Raw genomic sequence first — 21,010 nt, forward strand, 5'->3', positions numbered from 1 at the left:
AGCATAAAGATTTCATTTAAAGGCATTGTGATATAGAAGAAATAAAAATGGCTGGTCAAGCTTAATCTAGATTTGCATTTTCAAGAGCAAAAAAAGTTAAATCAGATGAGAAAAAAAATGTAGCTAGATGCTAGTCTGTCACTGATTAAGAACCATTGTATTGCTAGGTATGAAGAGGAACTGCCGGAAAGGGGATCGGCAAGGAACATGGTCAATAAGTGGAAACAATTGGAGACTGCTAAATCTCCAGGCTCAACTGGTCGTCCTAAAGAGTTCACTCCTCCCAGAGAAGAACCTAGGATAGCTCAGCAAAGAAAGTGAGTTCTTGCTGCCCCCCCCCACCACCCACCCCTGGTTTTTTTCTTTTACATCATCCTCTTACTTCTGGGCACTCTGTATGGCTTGTGTGTGTGGGCACTCTGTATGGCTTGTGTGTGTGGGCACTCTGTATGGCTTGTGTGTGTGGGCACTCTGTATGGCTTGTGTGTGTGGGCACTCTGTATGGCTTGTGTGTGTGAACTTGGCTTTGAGATGTTATCATTGGCTTCATCCCATGGCAGTGGATGGCTTGTGTGTAAACTTAGCTCATAGATGTTCTCTTTTGCTTCATCCCATGGCAGTGGATGGCTTGTGTGTAAACTTAGCTCATAGATGTTCTCTTTTGCTTCATCCCATGGCAGTGGATGGCTTGTGTGTAAACTTAGCTCATAGATGTTCTCTTTTGCTTTATCCCGTGGCAGTGGATTTTTTTTTTTTAATATCCTCTTATTTGGCTTAGAAGTGTGTGTTTTATTTCACCATCTTTATATATAGCTACAGTGCTCAAGATTGTTTGCTATTAATACAGAGTGCTTTGTGTACTGTGCTAGTCTTGTAGTTATCTATTTCATCTTCTAATTCATCAATGATACCTACAGTAACAAAAAAAAAATCCTTTTGTAAATTTTATGTGTATAATTTTTATTTTAAAAAGAAATCTGTTCCCTGTGTCTCCACCTCCAAGGTACCACTGTTAAGCTTTTAGCTTGACCATGACTAGTGTATTAGAATTAATTAGAATTGGATAACTAAAATAGAAATAATTTTCTACTAAATATTTTTGTTACCTTCAATTCTTTAATTAACCTAAATGGCATTAATTAGTGGAAAAAAAAAGTAAATATAGATTTTATTTCAAATATCCATATATAAACCAAGAAACAAGTCTGGTAGTCTGAAAATAAAATATCATTGAATAACAAAGGCATTACATATTAGTATCCATTTGTTTGTTTACTAGATGTGACCTAGTGACTGTATCTGACTGAGACCAGTATAATCTTCAAATACAAAATTTAATAAAATACTCTGAAAGAGAAAAAGATAAAGGCACATTCCTCGTCCCATATGCTAGGGCAAATTTGTACAAATACTCCTTCTTCCCTAGTGCTATTAGAGCATGGAATGGGTTGCCTGGGCTGTCCAGGAAAACCATTGACTTGGCAGAATTTAAGTCATTGGTTAATATGCATGACTAAATGCATGACGCGTAGAGCGTAATCATCTTCTTTTTTGAAGTAACGTCTGTATTATATTATATAAGATAAGATAAGAAGATAAGACCAATCGTTATAGAAGGCCTAAACACTAACCTGCAATGTCAAAACCAGTGGGCAGTTTAAACCAATAACTTGTGGCTACTTCACAGGTCTTGATGTAGCAACAGGCTATTGGTCTAAACTGCCCACAGGTTGTGATGTCACAGTTGAGTGTTTAGGCTTTCTGTAACATCTGGTCTTGATCTTACAGTTTCAGATGTTGATTAGTACTGTTCTTCTATCTTGATTTTACAACATCTTAAAACATCTCATTTGTTCAACCCTAAATAAAGTTTCAAATGATAATTAGTTGTTTGACATTATGTAATCATCTCATGGCTTTTTACTAACCCAAGTTATCACACTTATTTGGCTCAGCAATCAGATGGTTACTACTCATCTCCATAATGTTTGCTTGCTGGATTGAGCACTTCTAGCACTTAGCAATGCTTGTCTTTTCTAAGCTTACAGCATGGAAATCATTTTTCTTTTCCCCAACTGAATATTTTGTCTTGAAATCCAATCTTACCTCCCACAGATTCAAACATTACCTTAGACAAAAACAATACTTACCAAGAAAAAAAAAAGATTTTCGTTATGCTATGTAGTTAAACTCTAATAGAGTAATAGTGTTGTTTTTTTAATTGTCTGTATATTCTGCTAGTGATTAGTAACATGAAACACAGTAAGATATTCAATGGTTGAACTGAATGTGATGTCTGCAGATGCAATCACAAAGAAGTCAGAAGACATACTTTTCATATGCTCTGGAAATTGTTTCTAGTAACTTCTTAAAGACACCTATTTTTTGTGTTCATTATTTTGGGAAAAAAATATTATTAATCTTAATAGTTCTTGAAAGTTACTGGATCATAATGTATCTGTTTTGGTAGCTGAGCCTGCCAGCATGCTTATACTGTCATTGAGTACATTCTATCTCACATTGTCTATGCTTGATATAATCCAACAGCCCCAAGTCACCAAGAACCCCACTGTCCCCTAGTGGATATGACCAGCTGGACAATGGGTCTGTTCATCCGAGAGACTTGCCTGGGCAGTACCAGCCCCTGAATGAGCCGACCGTCTTTGAGTCCACCCCTGAAGTGCGGGAAGGAGTCCTGAAGGAATCCGACACTGACTGGACTGAGGGTATGCCCAAGAAGGATCAGGCCAAAAAGATGCTGGCCAAATTCCAGCACATTCAAGAAGAGGCCAAAAAACAGTCACCTGTTCCTGTGTCCCGCAAGGTAGGACCAAACATGACCTAGACATCATGGCATCAATCTTATTAAGTTGATACAGACATCATATTTTTTCTGGTATTGTTTAGAAGAGGATGATAGCTACATCTGGAAATTTACATTTACACATTCTCATTTTTACATGAAATCATCTGCATAGACATCCAGTTCTAAAACATCCTCCATCATTCCATCACTTTGCTTGTCTCTCATTGAAATGAATTGTTTGCCTCCACAGTCTGGGACAATTTTTTTTAATTTCTTTTTCGCAATACACAAATCTGTTCTTCTTTATGTTTGTATTTTCCCCTCATTTTACTGCATAAGTGAAGGGGAATTACTAGTCAGTCTGGTATATCTGTTTATTTTGTCAATTGTCTCCCTTAGTTGTTTTTTTTTTTAACCTCGGGAGTTAATGACCCCTATGCAGCTAAAGATAGATCAAATTCCAGAAGAAACCATCATTTTTGGAGTGCAATTAGAATGTTGTGTTTATTTTGGACCTAAAAATTAGCTTGGAATGTTACTAGTCAACAAAAATAAATTATATTTTTAAAAACATTTTTTTAGCATGACTCCTGTATCCCACTAATACTTATGATTGAGCATGTTTCACTTACAAATAATGCAAAAAAACGTATTCAACAAAGATATGAAACTTTTATTTTTATCTTTTAAAATACATTTTAGCTATAGTTCTATGCAATTATGTGTATTATTATTTAATAACATACATATTTGTTCTGCAGGAATTTTTTTTCACAATTGATTTAAATTTTGTTGTTACAATTTCTTTGTTTTGAGTCCAAGGCAGTTTCTTAGTGTCTTTGGTTTTTTTTCTCTCTCTCTCTTTAACCTTTGGCCTTTAACTGTTTATTTTGGCTAGAATTGTTTGATTGTTGTCCTTGAGTTAGGCTATGTTGATATTTATGATATTGTTCCACGTTTCCTGTTTATATATTTATCAATTTTCTTTCACTTAACATCAGCGTTCATATTAAATTCTTCCATGTTTAGCTTTCTCGGTCAAGGAGATTGAATACTTCAGACTTGTTTATATTTTTAGTTGTTGTTTTTTTTAATTACATTTTAACATTACATTTTTTTTTAATGCATGAGCAAGAATGAATGTAAGTCACATGACTTTTCAGACCTGCGATGAAACGTTTTGATAGATTAGTTTAATTTGTTGTCGGAAGATAATAACAGCTAAGGTTACCCAGCTCTGTCCTGTGTTGTGTCGTGTTTCAAGCACACCAGCTGTTTAAAGAGTGCACTCATGGATGTGCTTGATGTGTGTGAAATGTTGTGCTAGGTTTACTCTTCTCCCCTCCCCAATTAGGACATTTTCTTAACTAGCGCCCACAATAGTCATATGCTAGGTTTAATAGTAATATGCTAGGTTGAATAGTCATATGCTAAGTTTACAAGCATCCAATCATTAGGCTTGCTCCTCTGTTGATTTATGTCCCTTGCTTTATGTTTCCAAAACTGCTAGATCTGCCCACTCCTATTGGTTGATTGTATCCCCAGGGCATGAGGCTTTAAACTCACAAGATTTGAGTCAGTTGTAGACACTGTACAGTGTATGGTTTTCTTTAAAAAAAACAGGCCCAGTGTTGGTAACAGGGATAGATGCGTGGGGATTAGATTAATGTTTTAATAGTAAGAGATCATCTCATTTAGCACAGGGCAACTCATTCTGTACTTTAATAGTTATCTCCATGCCTCCTTTGTTCTGTACCATCCTCCCCCCTTTCCACCCAATACCAACCTTACCAAGAGAAGGTCACAAAAAACTGTAAACCTGATTTGTTCACAAAAAACTGTAAACCTGATTTGTTTACAAAAAACTGTAAACCTGATTTGTTCACAAAAAACTGTAAACCTGATTTGTTATAGGTCCCTGTGGGTTTCTAACCATATGCCCAATGATAAGTATTTCTATTGTTATTTTGCTAATGTCTGCTCAGTTTAATGTCCATTCAGAACATTATTCTCAACCTAAAGAAAAGCACAGAAATAAAGGCACATTTCTTATTCCATATGCTAGGACAAAGTCGTATAAGTGCCATTAGAGCATGGAACAAGTTGCCTGAATCAACCAGGATAACCAATGACTTAGCAGTCTCAAATTAGCTTGAAGGGGCGTCTGTAATTAATAAGCTACATGCTAGAATAGATCTATCATTGCAACCCCAGTGAGTAGTCAACCTTGTGCTGGTGAAATGGTTAGGACTAAACATTGCTAGGAACTAGCTGCTTGTGCTCATTAGGATAATTGCTCGACTCAAAACTCATTAAATGTTTTCACTTCAATTGACCTACTTTAATAACGTCTATGGCCATAGAGACATATTAGACAAGTGGCCTGGTTAGCCTGCCCTGAGAGCTGTAGTGTCTTAATGATGCTTATCAAACTGACAGATTAACTCAAGTTAAAAAGCTCCTAAACCTCCCTGTGTAGATCTGACTAGGGCACGTCCGCAGCCTGCCCTCCCCCCCCCCCCCACCACCCCCGCGACGTGATGGTAAAGTAGTTTATCCTTCAATGCATTGTGCATGAATTCAGTTGGAAATATAGTGCACAGCTGCTGTGTGTTTCCCCTTCTCATGTCTGGTCGTATCAAATAGGCTGGATGTGTGTGATCAGGAGAAGTGAACTGTGTAGTAAGTCTTCTGTGTAGTTGGTTCAACACCCTACAGATAACGAATCAATTGTCTTTTTCCCCCCTCCCTCTTATCTCTAGAAGCAAAAAAAAAAGTTCATTATTTCTGAACATTGATTTTGAGTCTTGGATCTAGTGCGTGACCCTTTATGAACTCAACAAGTATTGAGCACAACAGGAAAGTCTGACTAATGTCAACTTGACCCTTCATTTCATCTGCTTTTTCTAAAGGCATTGTTGAGCATCCCCCATCCAAAAGTTGGGGCTACTGACCCCCTAGGCTGTGCAGAGAGGGGTTTAGACAACATTAAGTTAGCGCGAATATTTTGATTTGTGGGCGAAAAAATGTTAATTCCGTGTCTTAAAAAGAAAATGCAGGGTAAACTAACTACCAGAGTGAACGGGCAGTCCCCACACACACACTATTTACTTATCTAGCTGCACGACTCGTCTGCTAGAACCAGATTGATAGAACTGCTTTGCAACTCTTGATGTGTGCGCCCCGATCACTGGTTTCATCTCTTTGTTCAGGTAATTCACGAGCGGCCAACAGAGTTGCCGGTCCTATCGATAGTCATGTGACAGTCATGTCCTCTCCCGCCCCACCAGTTAAATTTATCACGCCCTCCCTCCTCCATATCCCCCCCCCCCAGACCGCCTCTTTCCCTTCTCGTTTTATTTGAATAAATGAAAATACGTTGTTTCTGTGGGGCTCGGGCGCCACTGAGTTTGCAATGCCGGTCAGGCTGTGTGGGACCATCCTTTGTGGCTGCTCCTAGAACTAGGACAGGCATGACGGCATGAGATATCGTCTAGTACTAATGTGCACACTTGGCTCGTGATTGATGACTGTCTTTTAAGTCCAGTTCACATCCAAGTCATTAAGGTGTGAAATTGTTTTCGAAACGCAGTCTAATTGAGCACCTATCTGGAGTAGCAGACGTGTTTTTACACCTACTCAGGTCACTGGTGTGGAACAGATGTGTTTATGTTGGCGACACGCTTCGGTGAACTTCGGTCTAGTCAGGTCACAGAGGATCTAACTCACCTTTTTCGTTGAGTCTAGCTGGATTACTAGCGAACAAAGACTACGTTAGAGACCTAGGTCTAGACTAGTAGTGTAGTCGGCTACTGTTTCATTCTAGGATTTGTTCAGATCATTACTTCTTGAAGTCAGGGTGTCCTATTGTGGTAGGTGTCTATAGTACGTATTATTAAATAGATATCTAGACTCAAGCCAGTGCATACTAGACTTAAATAGATCTATTGGATAGCCTTGTCTGTGTTCATTACTTAAACAATCTTGAATTACGTGTTGTTAATAGATCTATAAAACGTCACACCAGGCAAGTTTTACAACTTACAAATAGATCGCTTCTAATAACAACTTTTTGTCACATGTGATATTAAAGACTTTGATCTAGATCTAGTCATTAAGACAACCTGCTTCATTGTAACTGTTAACCTGGCGTCGAAGACAGAAGCTTGTGGTTATAGCTTTTACATAGATTCAGTTTGATGCTTTGTTAAGGCAATAATAGCGTGAATGAAAGTATCCAGCGAACTGTTCATAAGCTACTAACCTGCAAAGTATCTTCACTATTTTTTACCTACATCTAGAGATTTTCTCGCGTCAACTCAGTGTTACGGACGTACCGTTAAGCATTGTATTTTGTCTTTGTTTTCAGGGGACAAGCGTCTATCGGAAACTTTTCATTTTCTGCGTGTAAAATTGAACTTATTGGGGCTCCAGCTTTGGCTTGTAAATAGTGTAGACTCAATTGGAAAGTTATTGATACAAACATGTTTTTCAAACCAGCCTTGACGAGCGTGTCGTAACACACTACACAGCTAACACACGAAGTTGGTGTCTGATGCTGAATTTCACGGTTCACCCTTGTAGCGTCTTTGAAAAAAATGTCATGTCGTCAGGCAGTTTAAGAGTTAAGTTAATGAGGCATTCCATTAGTTGGCAGATAGTCAAATTTTAATTCTTAGCACGAATGAGTGCGTTGGCCTGACTTCCCTCCTCTCAGTGTTTCAGTGCTAAACTCTCGTGAGTACTCATTGGATTGACCGAATGGGAGGAGGGTGCTGTAAAACTGCTTTCGGCAATGGTGGATACGTGGAGAAAAACACACTCTGAGTGTAGAATGTTTAAGTGAAAGCAGTGACATTCTTGGCTTCGCACCTCTCTCAGTGTGCCACCCCTGGTAGGATATTATGGATAGCTGCGAGCACACTCAGGACTAAAACCTTTCACTCACTAATGAATCTACGTTTTATGAGTGAAGATTACAATTAGTGCTAATTGAACACAGCTAAGCTCTAGTATGGGCGAGTTAAAGTTACACCTATTGAACGTTGGGTAAAATACCGGATGTCCGTCCGCCCCCCCCCCCTAATTTTTCATCCTGCCATTACATAAATATGCAGACGTACATATTTTGTTGTGCTTATCGCCCTTAGACACACCCAGTAACTCTATATTTCTGTATTTTCCCCATAGCGAACCTTCTCATCTATCTTCAGACAGATTAATGGGACATGTGCGAGTGATTAGACCGACATCCTTTGGGTTATAATCCATGATCAACGCGGACTGTGTTTCAGGATCTGCATCTAGTGATGGGTGGGTTAGGTATAAACTTGGATATATCTCCTCAATTCAATCTCTCTGCTATTAGGTTTGATTGGGTGACGTTTTGAGGATTGCAACACCATCTCCAATCTATCAACTATTTTGTTCTAGCCATGAGTGTGGAGAGTTCTGAGGACGTCCTCAGGGAATGTGTGTCACTACTTGTCTAGCCATGTCCAACAAATTGGTCAATAGAACGATAGGAGGATTTTCTTCTGATGTGAAACTGAATACATCTAATTGTTTTAATATGCAGAACTGTGTTGCCAGTCACTTGTCAGGTAACCGGATAGAAATGCACATCGTAACTAGGTCAGAGGTAGACACAAATCTACAAACTTGGCTTACCGGTGTACATATCATTAGATATAATAGAAAAAGGCTACCCCAGTAAGCTTAGGCCTGACAAAAACTAGTTGTCTTTTAGGATTTCTCAAGCTTGGTGAGGCTACCTTTTGCTACCTTATCTGTAGTATAGGATTAAAATATTAATGAAGACAGACATTATCCCCATTGTTGATACTGGGATCTTGAGAGATGGCCTTCTCGCGCTGTCACATAGTTGTATACTTACCATTTGACTAGCGTCATTAGACATCATCAAATGTGTTGACTAGAGCCTTGAATTTTCAAGTGCTAATTGATACAAAAAAACAAATATGCATCTACCCCCCCCCCCAAAAAAGAACCCCCCCCCCAAAAAAAAAAAAACAAAAAAAAACCGAGATCCTTAAAATCTGCTTAAAGGTAGAGCCATTTTTCTTTAAGTTTTTCTTACTTTGAATGTTTGATTCTGACTGCTACAGGGCAGCCACACAACTTGACATTGGCCTGCGACCACTTAGATCTAGCTTCGTCTGCTCGATCTGTTTATAGAGGCTTTCCTGTTGTTGTTCCTGAACTTGTTGACCTCATTAAGACATGACCTTGGTGTCTTGACCTGGTGAACACTTGCAATAAGTTGTTTCTTGAGGGATGCAATAAGTTGTTTCTTGAGGGATGCAATAAGTTGTTTCTTGAGGGATGCAATAAGTTGTTTCTTGATGGATGCAGTAAGTTGTTTCTTGAGGGATGTAATAAGTTGTTTCTTGAGGGATGCAATAAGTTGTTTCTTGAGGGATGCAATAAGTTGTTTCTTGAGGGGTTCGTTTTGTCTCACGTTGAAGTGCTGGCCCCTCCCACGAGAAGGTGCCTTGACCACACCTGTGTGTGGCTATACCTAATATGTTGACCACACGTGTGTGTGTGGCTATACCTAATATGTCACGTGCCTTGATCACACGTGTGTGGCTATACCTAATATGTCATGTGCCTTGACCACACGTGTGTGTGTGGCTATACCTAATATGTCATGTGTCTTGATCACACGTGTGTGTGGCTATACCTAATATGTCATGTGCATTGAACACACGTGTGTGGTTATACTTAAGATGTCATTTGCATTGACCACACTCGTAATTAGCCATTCGCCTTGACCGCACTTGCGTAGTAGTGATGCATTTTTAAATTAGACGATAACCTCGAGCCGTAAGTTTTGGTGGCCATTAGTTTTGTGTGTAGACTTGTTGGTTAGTGGTCATCCCGCACTCTCGTCTGGATTGTTTTAGCGAGCTGTGACAGTGTTGGGTGAAGGACGACCTTGTTTAAGAAGCACTGACTGTAAGTGATTGCCCATGTTTGCATTGCGTGCCCGAAATGTCTCCGTGTCATCGCTGACCTGTTTGTGCTGCCACAGATGTCAGGGGAAAAAAAAGGAAACTACTCTAGCAGTAATAAACATTAGTTCTCTTGTGCTTGTGTGACTTCCATTGTCTCAATGAATGAAAACCAGTTTTGTTTTTATAGTCAATTACTGGACCGACGGAACAAGTATTTGCAGGCAGACCCTGCCCCCTTCTTTTCTGTTTGTCGGTCATTCCACTCAAACTAACCCTCATCCTACTAACACCCTTCTCTTACTCCAACAGGAAGAAGCGGAAGTAGAAACTAAACGCAAAACTCCCAGGAAGGTTTGTAATTCATAATCTGTTGTCCATCACACTGTTGCCTACTAATTACTTGTTTTGTTTCACACTTTCCTGTTTCGTTTTTTTAAATGTTATATTGTTTCATTGCACTATGAGATTTGTTGTTTTCAATCTTCAATATCTTTTGCTTGTTGTTGCATGGAGTCTCTCGTCTTAACCTTTTAGTCTGGACACGCACGTCACGACAGACAGTAACTAGTGTAGAGATGACGTAGTGGGACAGGAACCTCAAAGTGTGTGTGTGTGACTTTACAACTTTAAGCCCATTCCTAAATGAATGCAATGTTTCATGTTTTAGAAAACGGTTTCTTGATGTAAACAAACGCAGTAATAGTCATGCAACTACCATGTCACAACCTCACAGCAGCATCTTTGTTAACTTGTCCAGGAAGACTCCTTTCCAGTGGGCTGACAATCAGGCCTCCAGCGTATGCGATAGGAGGCAGTCATCTTACAATTTTCTTTCAAACTGGTGTGTAGTCTATTGACCTCCCCCTTTCGTGCTCCCTTTGTCTCTTTAACCCTTAAAGTGCTGATCTGTTTAACGAGTACATACAAAATGGAATTACAATTCTGATGTTTAGAGGCTAAACTACCACACGCGTTTTAAAGGTTAGAGCTAGCCACGCCACTGACCCAAGACAATTTATTTTGATTTAATTTGTTTTTCTTTGTGGAAGATAGGGTCAAAGGTCCTGGACACTTTAGTTGTTGTTCTTACCCACACACACCGTTTCATAGCAGTTTCTTGTATTTACTGGACTCCCCAATGACACCAGTGGTAGACATCTACTTGACCAGGTGACCAGGTCATTAGATTTGAGTTTTGCGTGTTAGCACTTGCAGTACAAAGTAGTCCAGCAGCCAGTAGGACAAGCACGCCTCATCTTTCTAACGTTATGGAACCAATCATTCGCAGGGGAACATCGATCTTGTAAAGACAACTACGGACATGGTGGCGTAATGAACATACTTAGATCTCTGTCATGTAAACGTGATCGATAGATGCAAATCTGTGACTACATTGTCTAGAAAATACAAATAAATGGGGGGGGGGGCGAATGGGAGAATAGTCTGACATTTGGAGACTACTTTATTTTGGACGAAATTATTTAGACGTACAGCGGTAGCATGCACTGAAAGTCATTCCACTGAAAGTCATTCCACATAGTTTTGTTTTGGTCAGGCTGGAGGTCCGAGGTTCGAATCTTCGTCAGAGCGTGTCTTTGTTTCACCCTATTTTCCTGTACTTCTCTAGATCATTTGTTTACCCCCCCCCCCCAGTGCTACTTTTATGATGCATGGCTTTCACAAGGTCCCCCACCCCCAGTAATTTTTTAATTATTATTATTTTAATTGGATTTGTGACAATCTTGAGCATTTGCTTTATACTTTATCAATGCCACCATTACACGCATATTTAGACTATGTCACTATTTCAATTTAAGGATTGATTGGGTCAAAGTATGTATGCATTTTTATTTTTGGATAGACCATCAGACAGAAATCTATTCGACATGTGTGTTTTGGTTCGAGACTTTTTCTTTAGTCCGATGTACTGTTTACTTTACTATACAGTAGACTAATGAAAGTCCCACATCTCGAACAGCTAACGCCATTGATAAAGAAGGTTGAAAAAATGGCAGTTCTAGCCTACGTCTGTTATCTCCGGCTAATCATGAGACTAAGAGTTATCCTCTCTTTCCTCATCGCCGCCAATACACAAATATTTCGTGTTGGGTGATGGGCTAAAAGGAGAAGAAGAAAAAGTTCGGCTACTCCCATACTCACTGGGTTTCCGCTCTAAAAATAGTGTCGCGTGTATGTGCTGTAAGCTTTCCCACCACTTATGTGTTAGGAACACGACTCAGTCTGTGGGTTGGTCTTAAACTGGAGCCACATGATATCTGTGTGCTTTTGAGTGTGTGTCTGTTGTAAGGATAGACTTTAATTGAGATCTAGTAAGTATGTAGCAAGTGTGTATTGTATTGTTATTTTAAAGAACCTTTAGATCTAGCTGATGATATATCTAGTTATTTGAAATATTTGATTAGGAAATACATTAAAACGTTTGACGATTTAGCTCTAGATAAAAGAATGTGATCTAAATCTTTCGCATTTTGACTATAGATTAGTATGAGTGTGACTAAGCAGTGTTAAAAAGGGTGACGGATGCCATTAGTTAGCACTGTGATGCAGCTAGTATGGTGTACTAGGTCTTCATAGTTTGCTTTACCGGTACGTGTTAGCTCTACGTGTGCCGACTTAGTCAGCGGCAGGGGAGGTAAGCATAGCTGCACGTGCTGTTTTTTTTTTTATTGTGGTTTGGTTTCATGTCTCCCTTGCACAATGAATCAGATTGTTAGTTCAGAGAAGCTACGGGGAAAATGTGTATGACTGTAAAAGTGTTTGGTTTTCATACATGTCTCGAGAGATTTCACAACTTGCACTCGACTCTAGATCTCAACATTGGGTGTTTTTTTTTATTTTTCTTGGACCCGTCTTAGAGTTTTGACACTGGCTGCCGTGGAACTTGTGCCCAATTGCTAAGTCTGGCTTGAATCATTCTCTCTAAATGTGATTAGATCTAGTTGTCTTGACTTGCGTGGCGCTAGAAAAACACATCAGTTTACATTGCTACCACACAACACACGCTATCGTTGTAGAGTTGACTGAAATCAGGTCTCATCGTGGAGCAGACTTTTAACATACTGACTTGACAAGGTCATGCGAGGACTAGCACTAATGGAGGGATCGAACATTTGTAATGAAAAGGTCGATGGCCAGTGTGTTTCTAGGGAACATACGTCATAAATAATATACCAAGAGCTCACCGCCACAGCCCCCCCCCCCCCCAATATATCTTGGCGGCTCAGGCCCTCCCACCACACATTTTTTTCTTTCCTTGTCTGACTTTTGACCTTTTTAACCAGTTGCACCTCTGAATAATCGTCTGCTCAGTTGCTTGTTCTTTAAATAGTAGACACCGCCATTGACAAAAATATTCTTGTACAGAGCTTTTGATTATTTCACCAGGGCCCACATATTAGTAGTATCAGTTGCATACTAGTTCTCAAATGTTTTACAAAGGCTCAGAGTTCTTTCTTGTTTCTCTATGGCTCACCTAGGTTCTGGTCCCCAATATGTCTACATTATTTCTACCATTTATAAACATATTTCTGAACATGGCAGTCTGTTTAGCAAAGAAGTTAATGGATAGGACAAAAATATTGCATTTACTCTGAGTTTCTGTGAAATTAGCATGTAAGACTTTGTGACAAAGCAAGAAGACATTTATTGACAAATCAATCAGTTTCAGTTACATTATTTACAAAAAAAAAATATTGATTGATTGTATTGCTGCTGGGTGTATGTTGAGTGAACTGAAGGGTCTAATGATTGCTGTTGATATGAGACGAGATGTTGTTTATTGTCTTCCACCCCACTCTGTAGGACTCAACGTACTCAGAGGGTATCGAAACAGAAAGTGATCACACCATGGAAAATGACAATGTTAAGAATGACATCGGAGACAAGGTTTGTTAAGTCAACGAGGCAACTGGGGGATAAAGTATATTGTTTGCTAGAGGGGCCTGTTTGGGACCTGTTCTAGTCACTTGCATATTTTTTTTACTCTAATACCCTGGAGAGAAATCAATATACCAACTTTTTTTTTCTGTTTCTTTTGTAGGCCAGGGAATTAGTTAGAAGAGACTACCTGGCATTTTTAGAATGATTTAAAGTATTAGTTGGCTCCTGGCTGTATGACTTGAACCAAATGTAGGAAAAGAATTCAGCAGTTGTTGTTTTTTTTAAGTTTCAACCTAAAATATTGTTGAACAATTGAGTCAATGCTAGATAGCTTGAACTGCATGACAGACAAGGCCACAACAACAGAATAACTTATTTAAAAGTATTCCAGTACCTATTTAAAAGTACCTCAGTACTTTTTTTTTAATGTACACTTTTGAGAGAACTTAATTGTCTGAATTTGACTTGTACTATACATTTGTTTCTTCTGTGTCAATAATGAACTGGACACTCTGAATTATATAAGAGAGCAAGTATTGGACACTCGTGCAACTTTGTATTTGTTATAGACAGGAAATGGGGGGGAGCTACAGTAGAAATGGCCAATTATCTCTATAACCAATGCAACAGATGTATATTTTGAATATAATCTCTGCAGCTGTAGTAATTTCTTCTTTAAATACCGGCAATAATATGTTCTAGCCAGTGTTCATTAGGTTAGGATTCGTTTCAAGATGTGGAGTTTTGGCTCTATGACAATACTGTGAATAAGTCTGAAAACTAATCTAAACCACCCAGCATATCTTTTGGTTCGGTAAAATACATTGGTCTACTGCTTAAAATATGTATATACTTCTATTCTCAACACATTTTGACAATTGTTTTTCCCCTGGGGAAACTTGTAATAAATGCCAGTTAGTTTTTTTCTTGCCAATTCTTTGAACTCATTAATTTAGGATCAATACTAACATCAATTTTTTTGTTTCTATTTGACTAATACTTTGTGTACTGATCAAAGTAAGAAAAGAACATCACTTTTATAGAGATATGATCTCATTTTATTATGACTAACACTGTAGGATGTGATACAGAGAGGGATGGTGCTTTGTGATACATTTTGAACGCATGCCAACTTGAATTGATCAAAGAACTTAAGCCTGACTGTAGCTGACTGGGAGAGTTTATTTCTGGTCCCATGTATCTGTATGCAGTAATCTTCCTTTGACTTCTCTTTCTGGTTCTTTGTGCATCTTTAGTTCGATGTCAAATATCTGCTTAGTCTTAACCAACATAAACCTTGAATAGTTAATGACTCAATATTCATATTATGTTTTAAGTAAAATAAAATAGAAGTTGAAGCAATTCTTTCAATTGTAATCATGTAAATAAAGTATTGAAAACTTGAGTCATTAACTAAAAGATGTTTTAGTCTCTAAAGCTGGTGCTTATTGAAGATGCATGTTTGTATTAATAAAAATGTTCAAATATTTCTTTTCTAGGCATTTGAATGAATAAAGTATTTTTTGATCATATGAAAATAGTGAGAAACAACTTGCCTCTAAAAGCATGTATAGACAACTATAAATATTTTGCATTTAACTGAAGAATAGAATCTATGTTGTAGCCAAACAAAGATCCTTTACATTTATGCATACTGTCATATCTTATGAGTGTGATTTAGTATTAAAACATGCTAGTAATAGTACAAGTATCGGTAACAATAAACTTTGTACAATTTTATGCAGTAAGGTAAAGTTTCCAGTTCAGACAATTCAATCTATAGGGCAGAAGATGTAAAAGTCATCTGTTTCTGTGGCTCATGGTTAACAAGGTTGTTGTGTGGCTAGCACAACGACTTTACTTTTCCCCAACTAATGTCAGGTACCCAATAGAGCTGGGTAAGACTCAGAAGCGCCCTTAAGATCCAGAAATTAAAAATCCCAGTTTTCTCCATGCTTTGAACTCCATACCCCAGATTAGGAAGCCAAGTGTTTTACCACTCAGCCTTCGTGCCTCCTAATTTTCTCCAGTACATAGGTCATTTGTTTTTATTTTTAAATGCATTGAACTGGATTCATTTATTATTTAGTAATGTATACAAATTAAATTGTTCTCTTGAAGCTCTTCATTGAAAAGAGTTATTAAATAATTCCAAATTTTCTTAGTTTCATGTGACCAGGAAGTGAAAATATCATGTAAAGAAAAAAATCTAAATTTGTGAAGTACTATGGTTGTTTATATTAGGAATATAGCCATCTGCAGCACTTTATCAATGAACAAAAATATTAGAATTTTTTTAAGCACTTTAATTTTCTGACTAAATTGTAAGAAATGAATAAGCATCGAACAGATTTTGTTTTCTTTCAGTGTAATTAAAGCTACTAAGCTGGAAGGCTACATATTTAGCTAATTAATTAATTAATTTAACTACCGGTACCTTAAACTCAAAATAGGTCGAAGCATGTGTCAGAAGAGAGTTATTAGCTGCTTGAACATCACAAAGAAATACAAGCTGCAGTTTTTGGGTTAGGGTAATAAACATGATAGGGTATCATTTTCCCATGATTGACTTTTGAAAGCCTTTGGAGACTAATTCATATACTAGTAACAAGACGTATTGAACTGAATTGCTCACATCACAAACATTTGTAACACTCTTAGTTGGCATGTAATCTTTTAATACTTTTTTTTGTGTCCACCTTGCAGCTTCTTCTAGAAGATAAAGAGCATGCTTTGTGTTTTATTTTGAGCTAATATTGAGCTGACACTTTCTAACTAATGCTTTGTGTTGCATGACTGCACTTTTCATCTCTCTGTTTGCATGGAGAACATATCCAACAGTCTTCAACTCTAATGCTTGATTTTCTCTTAACATTTCACACTTAATTTACACTAATCAGATCATGTAATCTTTCTTTTAAGTAACAGTAGATAGTTTGTTAACAAATTACTTCTACATGTTCATTTAATTCATTTATTATTTATTTAATAATCCTGTTAAATTAGCTTAGTTTATTTTATTAATTTAGATTGAATATTTGCAGCTATTTTAAATGAAATTTTCCTTTTGTTTTAAATAAGAGTGATTATTGCATTAAGTCTTAATTTCCATGTAACTCTGTGTGTTACTTTTGTTTTAAATAGATTGGTTTGCTATTAACCATTTCTATATCTAGTTAGACTGGTGTGACGTCTTATTCCTAGCCTATTTCTAAATTACTCAATTAAAAGATTTAGTATTGTTACTCTTTAAAGAAAGTCAGAAATGTTTGCAGCTTGACTTGTTTGATGCTATGTTTGTTTTTTGACTAATATCGTCCTGTTAGGTGGGCCGGAGCAAGAGCATGAGGGCTGCCATTCAGACAGAGAAATGCGGGGCATGTGACAAAACAGTGTATGCCATGGAGCGGCTGGAGATGAACAAACGGGTCTACCACAAAGCCTGTTTCAGGTGTACACAATGCAAAGCTGTACTGACGTAAGGCTTGTCCTATTCCCCAAGCTTCTACTCAACTTAAAATAGAATAGATATGGTGGAGAATTAGAAACAGACACATTTAGGCTAACATTTGAACCCAATGTTTTACACAAGAAATAAAAGTAAATTTAAAACAAAACAAAAAAAAACTTCTTTCATATTTTTACACTACCAGTATAAGACAATTCTGTTTGGAAAATGTATCCAACTTATCATATTTATATTTTATACAAATAATTTCCCCCTTTTTTTTAAAAAAAAAAATCTATAATGTTAATTTGCATGTTGTTGTACTTCTGCAATAGCTTAGAATAGACTTTGCAGCAGTTAGAGATAGTTTAGGCGAATGAACTTTCTTTATATGTAGCTTTTAACTACTGGACCCTGAATAACTAAAAGTCAACCAGTGCATGTAGTGGCCTAATAATTTAACAGCCTTTCTCTCCCCCCCCCCTCCCCCCATGTTGCAATAACTTTTTTTTTGTTGGTTTCATTTCCTGTAACCATCTTAACAAAAAATATTTAGCATGAGATTTATTTTCTAATAATACTTATATTTGTTTTGTGTGTCCAAGTTTCTGCATGTCAAAGGTCACTCTGATGTCATGGCAATGTTTATATATTGTAGCCTAATGCCTGGCCTATGGTAACAAAAGAGTTTGTGTCGCCTCTAGTATAGGCATGAGAAAAAAACATAAAACATGGCACACTAGGCTGTGTGGTCCTAATGATGGTTTCTATCAGACTCAAATTCAATTTGAAAGTCATATAGGCAAGGATCAAAATAGTGTATAGGTATTGTTCTACCCCCCGCCCCCCCTTATTTCTATATAATTTTTTTGTTCATGATTTTGGTTGTGAAGATTTCCGTTTGGTGTTGAACCATAAATCTGTTGACTACTGGTAGTTGAAACTTCATCATCTCTCATGTCTCATCTTGTACACTGATCATACAGACTTGTTATTGCTGGTCTCTGTCCAGATACATGTTTCCTATCATGACCTATGTGTTGCCTCTTTTTGAACAGCTCATCTACCAATTCCTTCATATTTCTATATTACATGATTTATTTTTAGAAACAATTTTGTTGCATGAAAAATGATTTTCAATTTGTTTATTTGCATTTTTTTTCCAATGTGTTTTTACTTTAATTAAATTTAAGCACAAATGACTACCGGTATTCACTTTCATCTTCATTAATGAAAACATAATATATCTTAAGTTTAATGGATTTATTTTTTTTACTTTTATCCCCAGGCCAAAGACGTTCGCAATCAATAATGAGGTTATATTTTGCACTAACCACTATAAACAACTATTTGCCACCAAAGGAAACTATGATGAGGGCTTCGGGCGTGTTCAGCACAAGAAACGTTGGAGCAGTAACCCCAATCTACATGAGCGGGAGGGGGAGGAAGATGGCAAACACACAGTCAAGTCATAGTGATCCAGCACATTACCTTAGCCTTAGTAGAATAGTTCATTTCTCATCTTGAGTGTCCCATTTAGATTCATCAGCTGAACTCATTGTTTTTTTTTTCCCTTGGAATGAAAACCAGAATAGTTTAAAACTGGAGAAAAAAACAACATAAAATGCGGTCAAGAGAAAACATTGAGCTCAGTTGATCCTATTGGTTTGTTGTAATTGTGTTAAAAAGACCTGAGGTTGAGGACAACTCTTGTCATGGTCTGACCCATGCATTTAGTTGAGTAAGCTGTCCTAAATACACTTTCTGATGTACACATCATAGGTCAAAGAGATTTGAGTACTAAGTTAGATCATTGTTCCTATATGTGTACATGTTTTAAAATTCTCTTGTTGGAAATGACAAACTGTTAAGTCATGCTCTCAATTATGAATCAAAAGTATCATGCATTATTAATGCCAGTTTGCCAGATAAAATAAAATGTAAGTTTATTTCTAGAGAACAGTGTTGAGTTTTGTGTCCAAAAGATTGCAATACAGTAGTATTGGAGTTCCTTTATTTGCCAGTTGGTCCTCTATAAAGCCACTTCTAAAACTCTCTAAGTACTTGTTGATATATATAAGAGCTTCTTCTATATATTGCAGTAATAACATCTTATTACTGGAGTTCATGTTATTTGTATTACATGCTCAACAATTATTTTTCTTTACAATCATTTAATGTAATGTGACTTTTGTAAGGATCAAGTATGGACTTTGTCAAACAAATATCAAATAGGGAGATTTTGTTTCATGTGACATTTATTTATTTCCTGTGATGTTTCTTTTTGTTATGTAGACAAACCTAATAGCAGTTCACCTTGTATGTGTGTACATAATGGTTAGCACTATAGACGATTTCTGCTTGTTAATTTACAAAAACTGATTAACAGGTGTGTTTTGAAACTTTTTTTGTGTGTAAAATCAAAACTTAATTTTGGTGCCTTTTTAATCCTGACACCAAAAACTTGTTTTGTGTGAATGAATGAAAAAAAACAAACACCCTCAACCAAACATTTCGTTGGTGGCAAATAAGTGTTGGGTTTATGAATACTTTTGTACTTTATTATTATTGTTGTTGTTGTTCACTACTGCACTAATGATTTGCCTGCTTTGAAAGTGAATGATGGTCTTGCTGACCCAGGCAGTTGTTTCTTTTTTGCTGACCTGAAGCCAGGTGGCATGTGAATGTGTGGCTTTTTTTTTTTTTTCATTTCTTTGTTGGCAGTATTACCAGTGTAACTGTCAACACAGCATAATTTGCATTGCATCATCTCTACTCACTCAACATAGTCTAGAGATTCATCGTTTCTTTGTATATAATCTAATACAAAATATACATACATATATATAACATACTATAAATAATCTTTTTTTAGGGACATATTTTTAAAAATGGAATTTTTATTATGATGAACAAAAAATGTCAAGTATTATATACAATATAAAAAAAAACAACACAAAAGTATTTATTTTAATTCTTCTCATTTCTGTACAAAGATGTTTTTGTTTTCATTGTTCTGTGTGTGCTTGAAAACATTCATTTAATAATAAGAGAAACTAATATCTACTTAACATTCAAGGTAGGAATTCAATAATTTCTTTAAAAATGATTCAAATTATGTGAATGGTGTGGTTAAATTATGGAAAACAAAGTTGCTAAAACTGTATTTGTAAGCCCTGTATAATTAAAACATTTATTTAAATTTGTTACAATGATTACTACAATTTTAAAATTTTGTTTTGTTTTAATGTCTTTTTGTCCTGTAAAGTTAAATTCCTGATGTAAAAAAAAATGTATCAGCTGAGCACGTTTTCTTGATTAGAGAATTAAAACCTGCATAATGTTATGAGGCTGCTCATTGTTTTGTGTTCAGAGATGACTTCACATTCTGCATGCATCACACACTGAACTTTTTGATCCAGAGACTTAAAGCAAGCTCTGGTCGCTTATGACAAGGAGATGTCAACCCCAGCCAAATAATGCACTGTGGTGTCAGACTTTCAATTACACTGTTTAGTGCATTCACCAAAATGTTAACAAACATTTGTATTTCACTTGATCAATTTTAGTTTTGTCATTTCTAACTCTTCTTAATTTTGTATCAAATAATAATTCATTCTCTTCAAACTACTGCAAATAAAACATTGATAAAAGCTTTGACACTGTTATATTAGTTCTTCACAATTGTATTGTTGGTTCTTTGTTGCTGGTTTGTTTTATTTAAACTTAAATGCTAATTTATTGAGTGTAGTCCTAGTCTTCAAATAAAAAGGCAGATGCTGTCTTATCACCACCATAGCTTGCTTAAATAACAAAATATTTTGGCACTGATGGTTTTCATTACATCAATAGATTCAGGATTTTCTTATATCAACA

The 21,010-nt window shown here is 36.8% G+C and overlaps 1 protein-coding gene across 20 annotated transcripts in view; it reads left to right on the forward strand.

The window, feature by feature from the left end:
- The window catches only part of LOC106058482 (uncharacterized), a 92,724-nt gene extending 71,933 nt beyond the window's left edge, over window positions 1–20,791 (forward strand). For 11 of the 20 annotated variants that reach the window (XM_056045131.1, XM_056045146.1, XM_056045147.1 and 8 more), the window contains 6 exons: window positions 168–317; window positions 2,548–2,824; window positions 10,096–10,137; window positions 13,609–13,692; window positions 17,013–17,164; window positions 18,423–20,791. In XM_056045131.1, the coding sequence (XP_055901106.1) occupies window positions 168–317; window positions 2,548–2,824; window positions 10,096–10,137; window positions 13,609–13,692; window positions 17,013–17,164; window positions 18,423–18,609 (892 nt within the window). In that variant the 3' untranslated portion in view covers window positions 18,610–20,791. Of the gene's footprint in view, window positions 1–167; window positions 318–2,547; window positions 2,825–10,095; window positions 10,138–13,608; window positions 13,693–14,765; window positions 14,890–17,012; window positions 17,165–18,422 lie in introns of those variants that run through there. The other 9 variants (XR_008780345.1, XR_008780346.1, XM_056045143.1 and 6 more) reach the window with 9 other exon arrangements.
- Window positions 20,792–21,010: the final 219 nt, after the last annotated feature.

The sequence above is a fragment of the Biomphalaria glabrata genome, chromosome 10 (genome assembly GCF_947242115.1).
Source record: "Biomphalaria glabrata chromosome 10, xgBioGlab47.1, whole genome shotgun sequence".
NCBI classification, from domain to species: domain Eukaryota; kingdom Metazoa; phylum Mollusca; class Gastropoda; family Planorbidae; genus Biomphalaria; species Biomphalaria glabrata.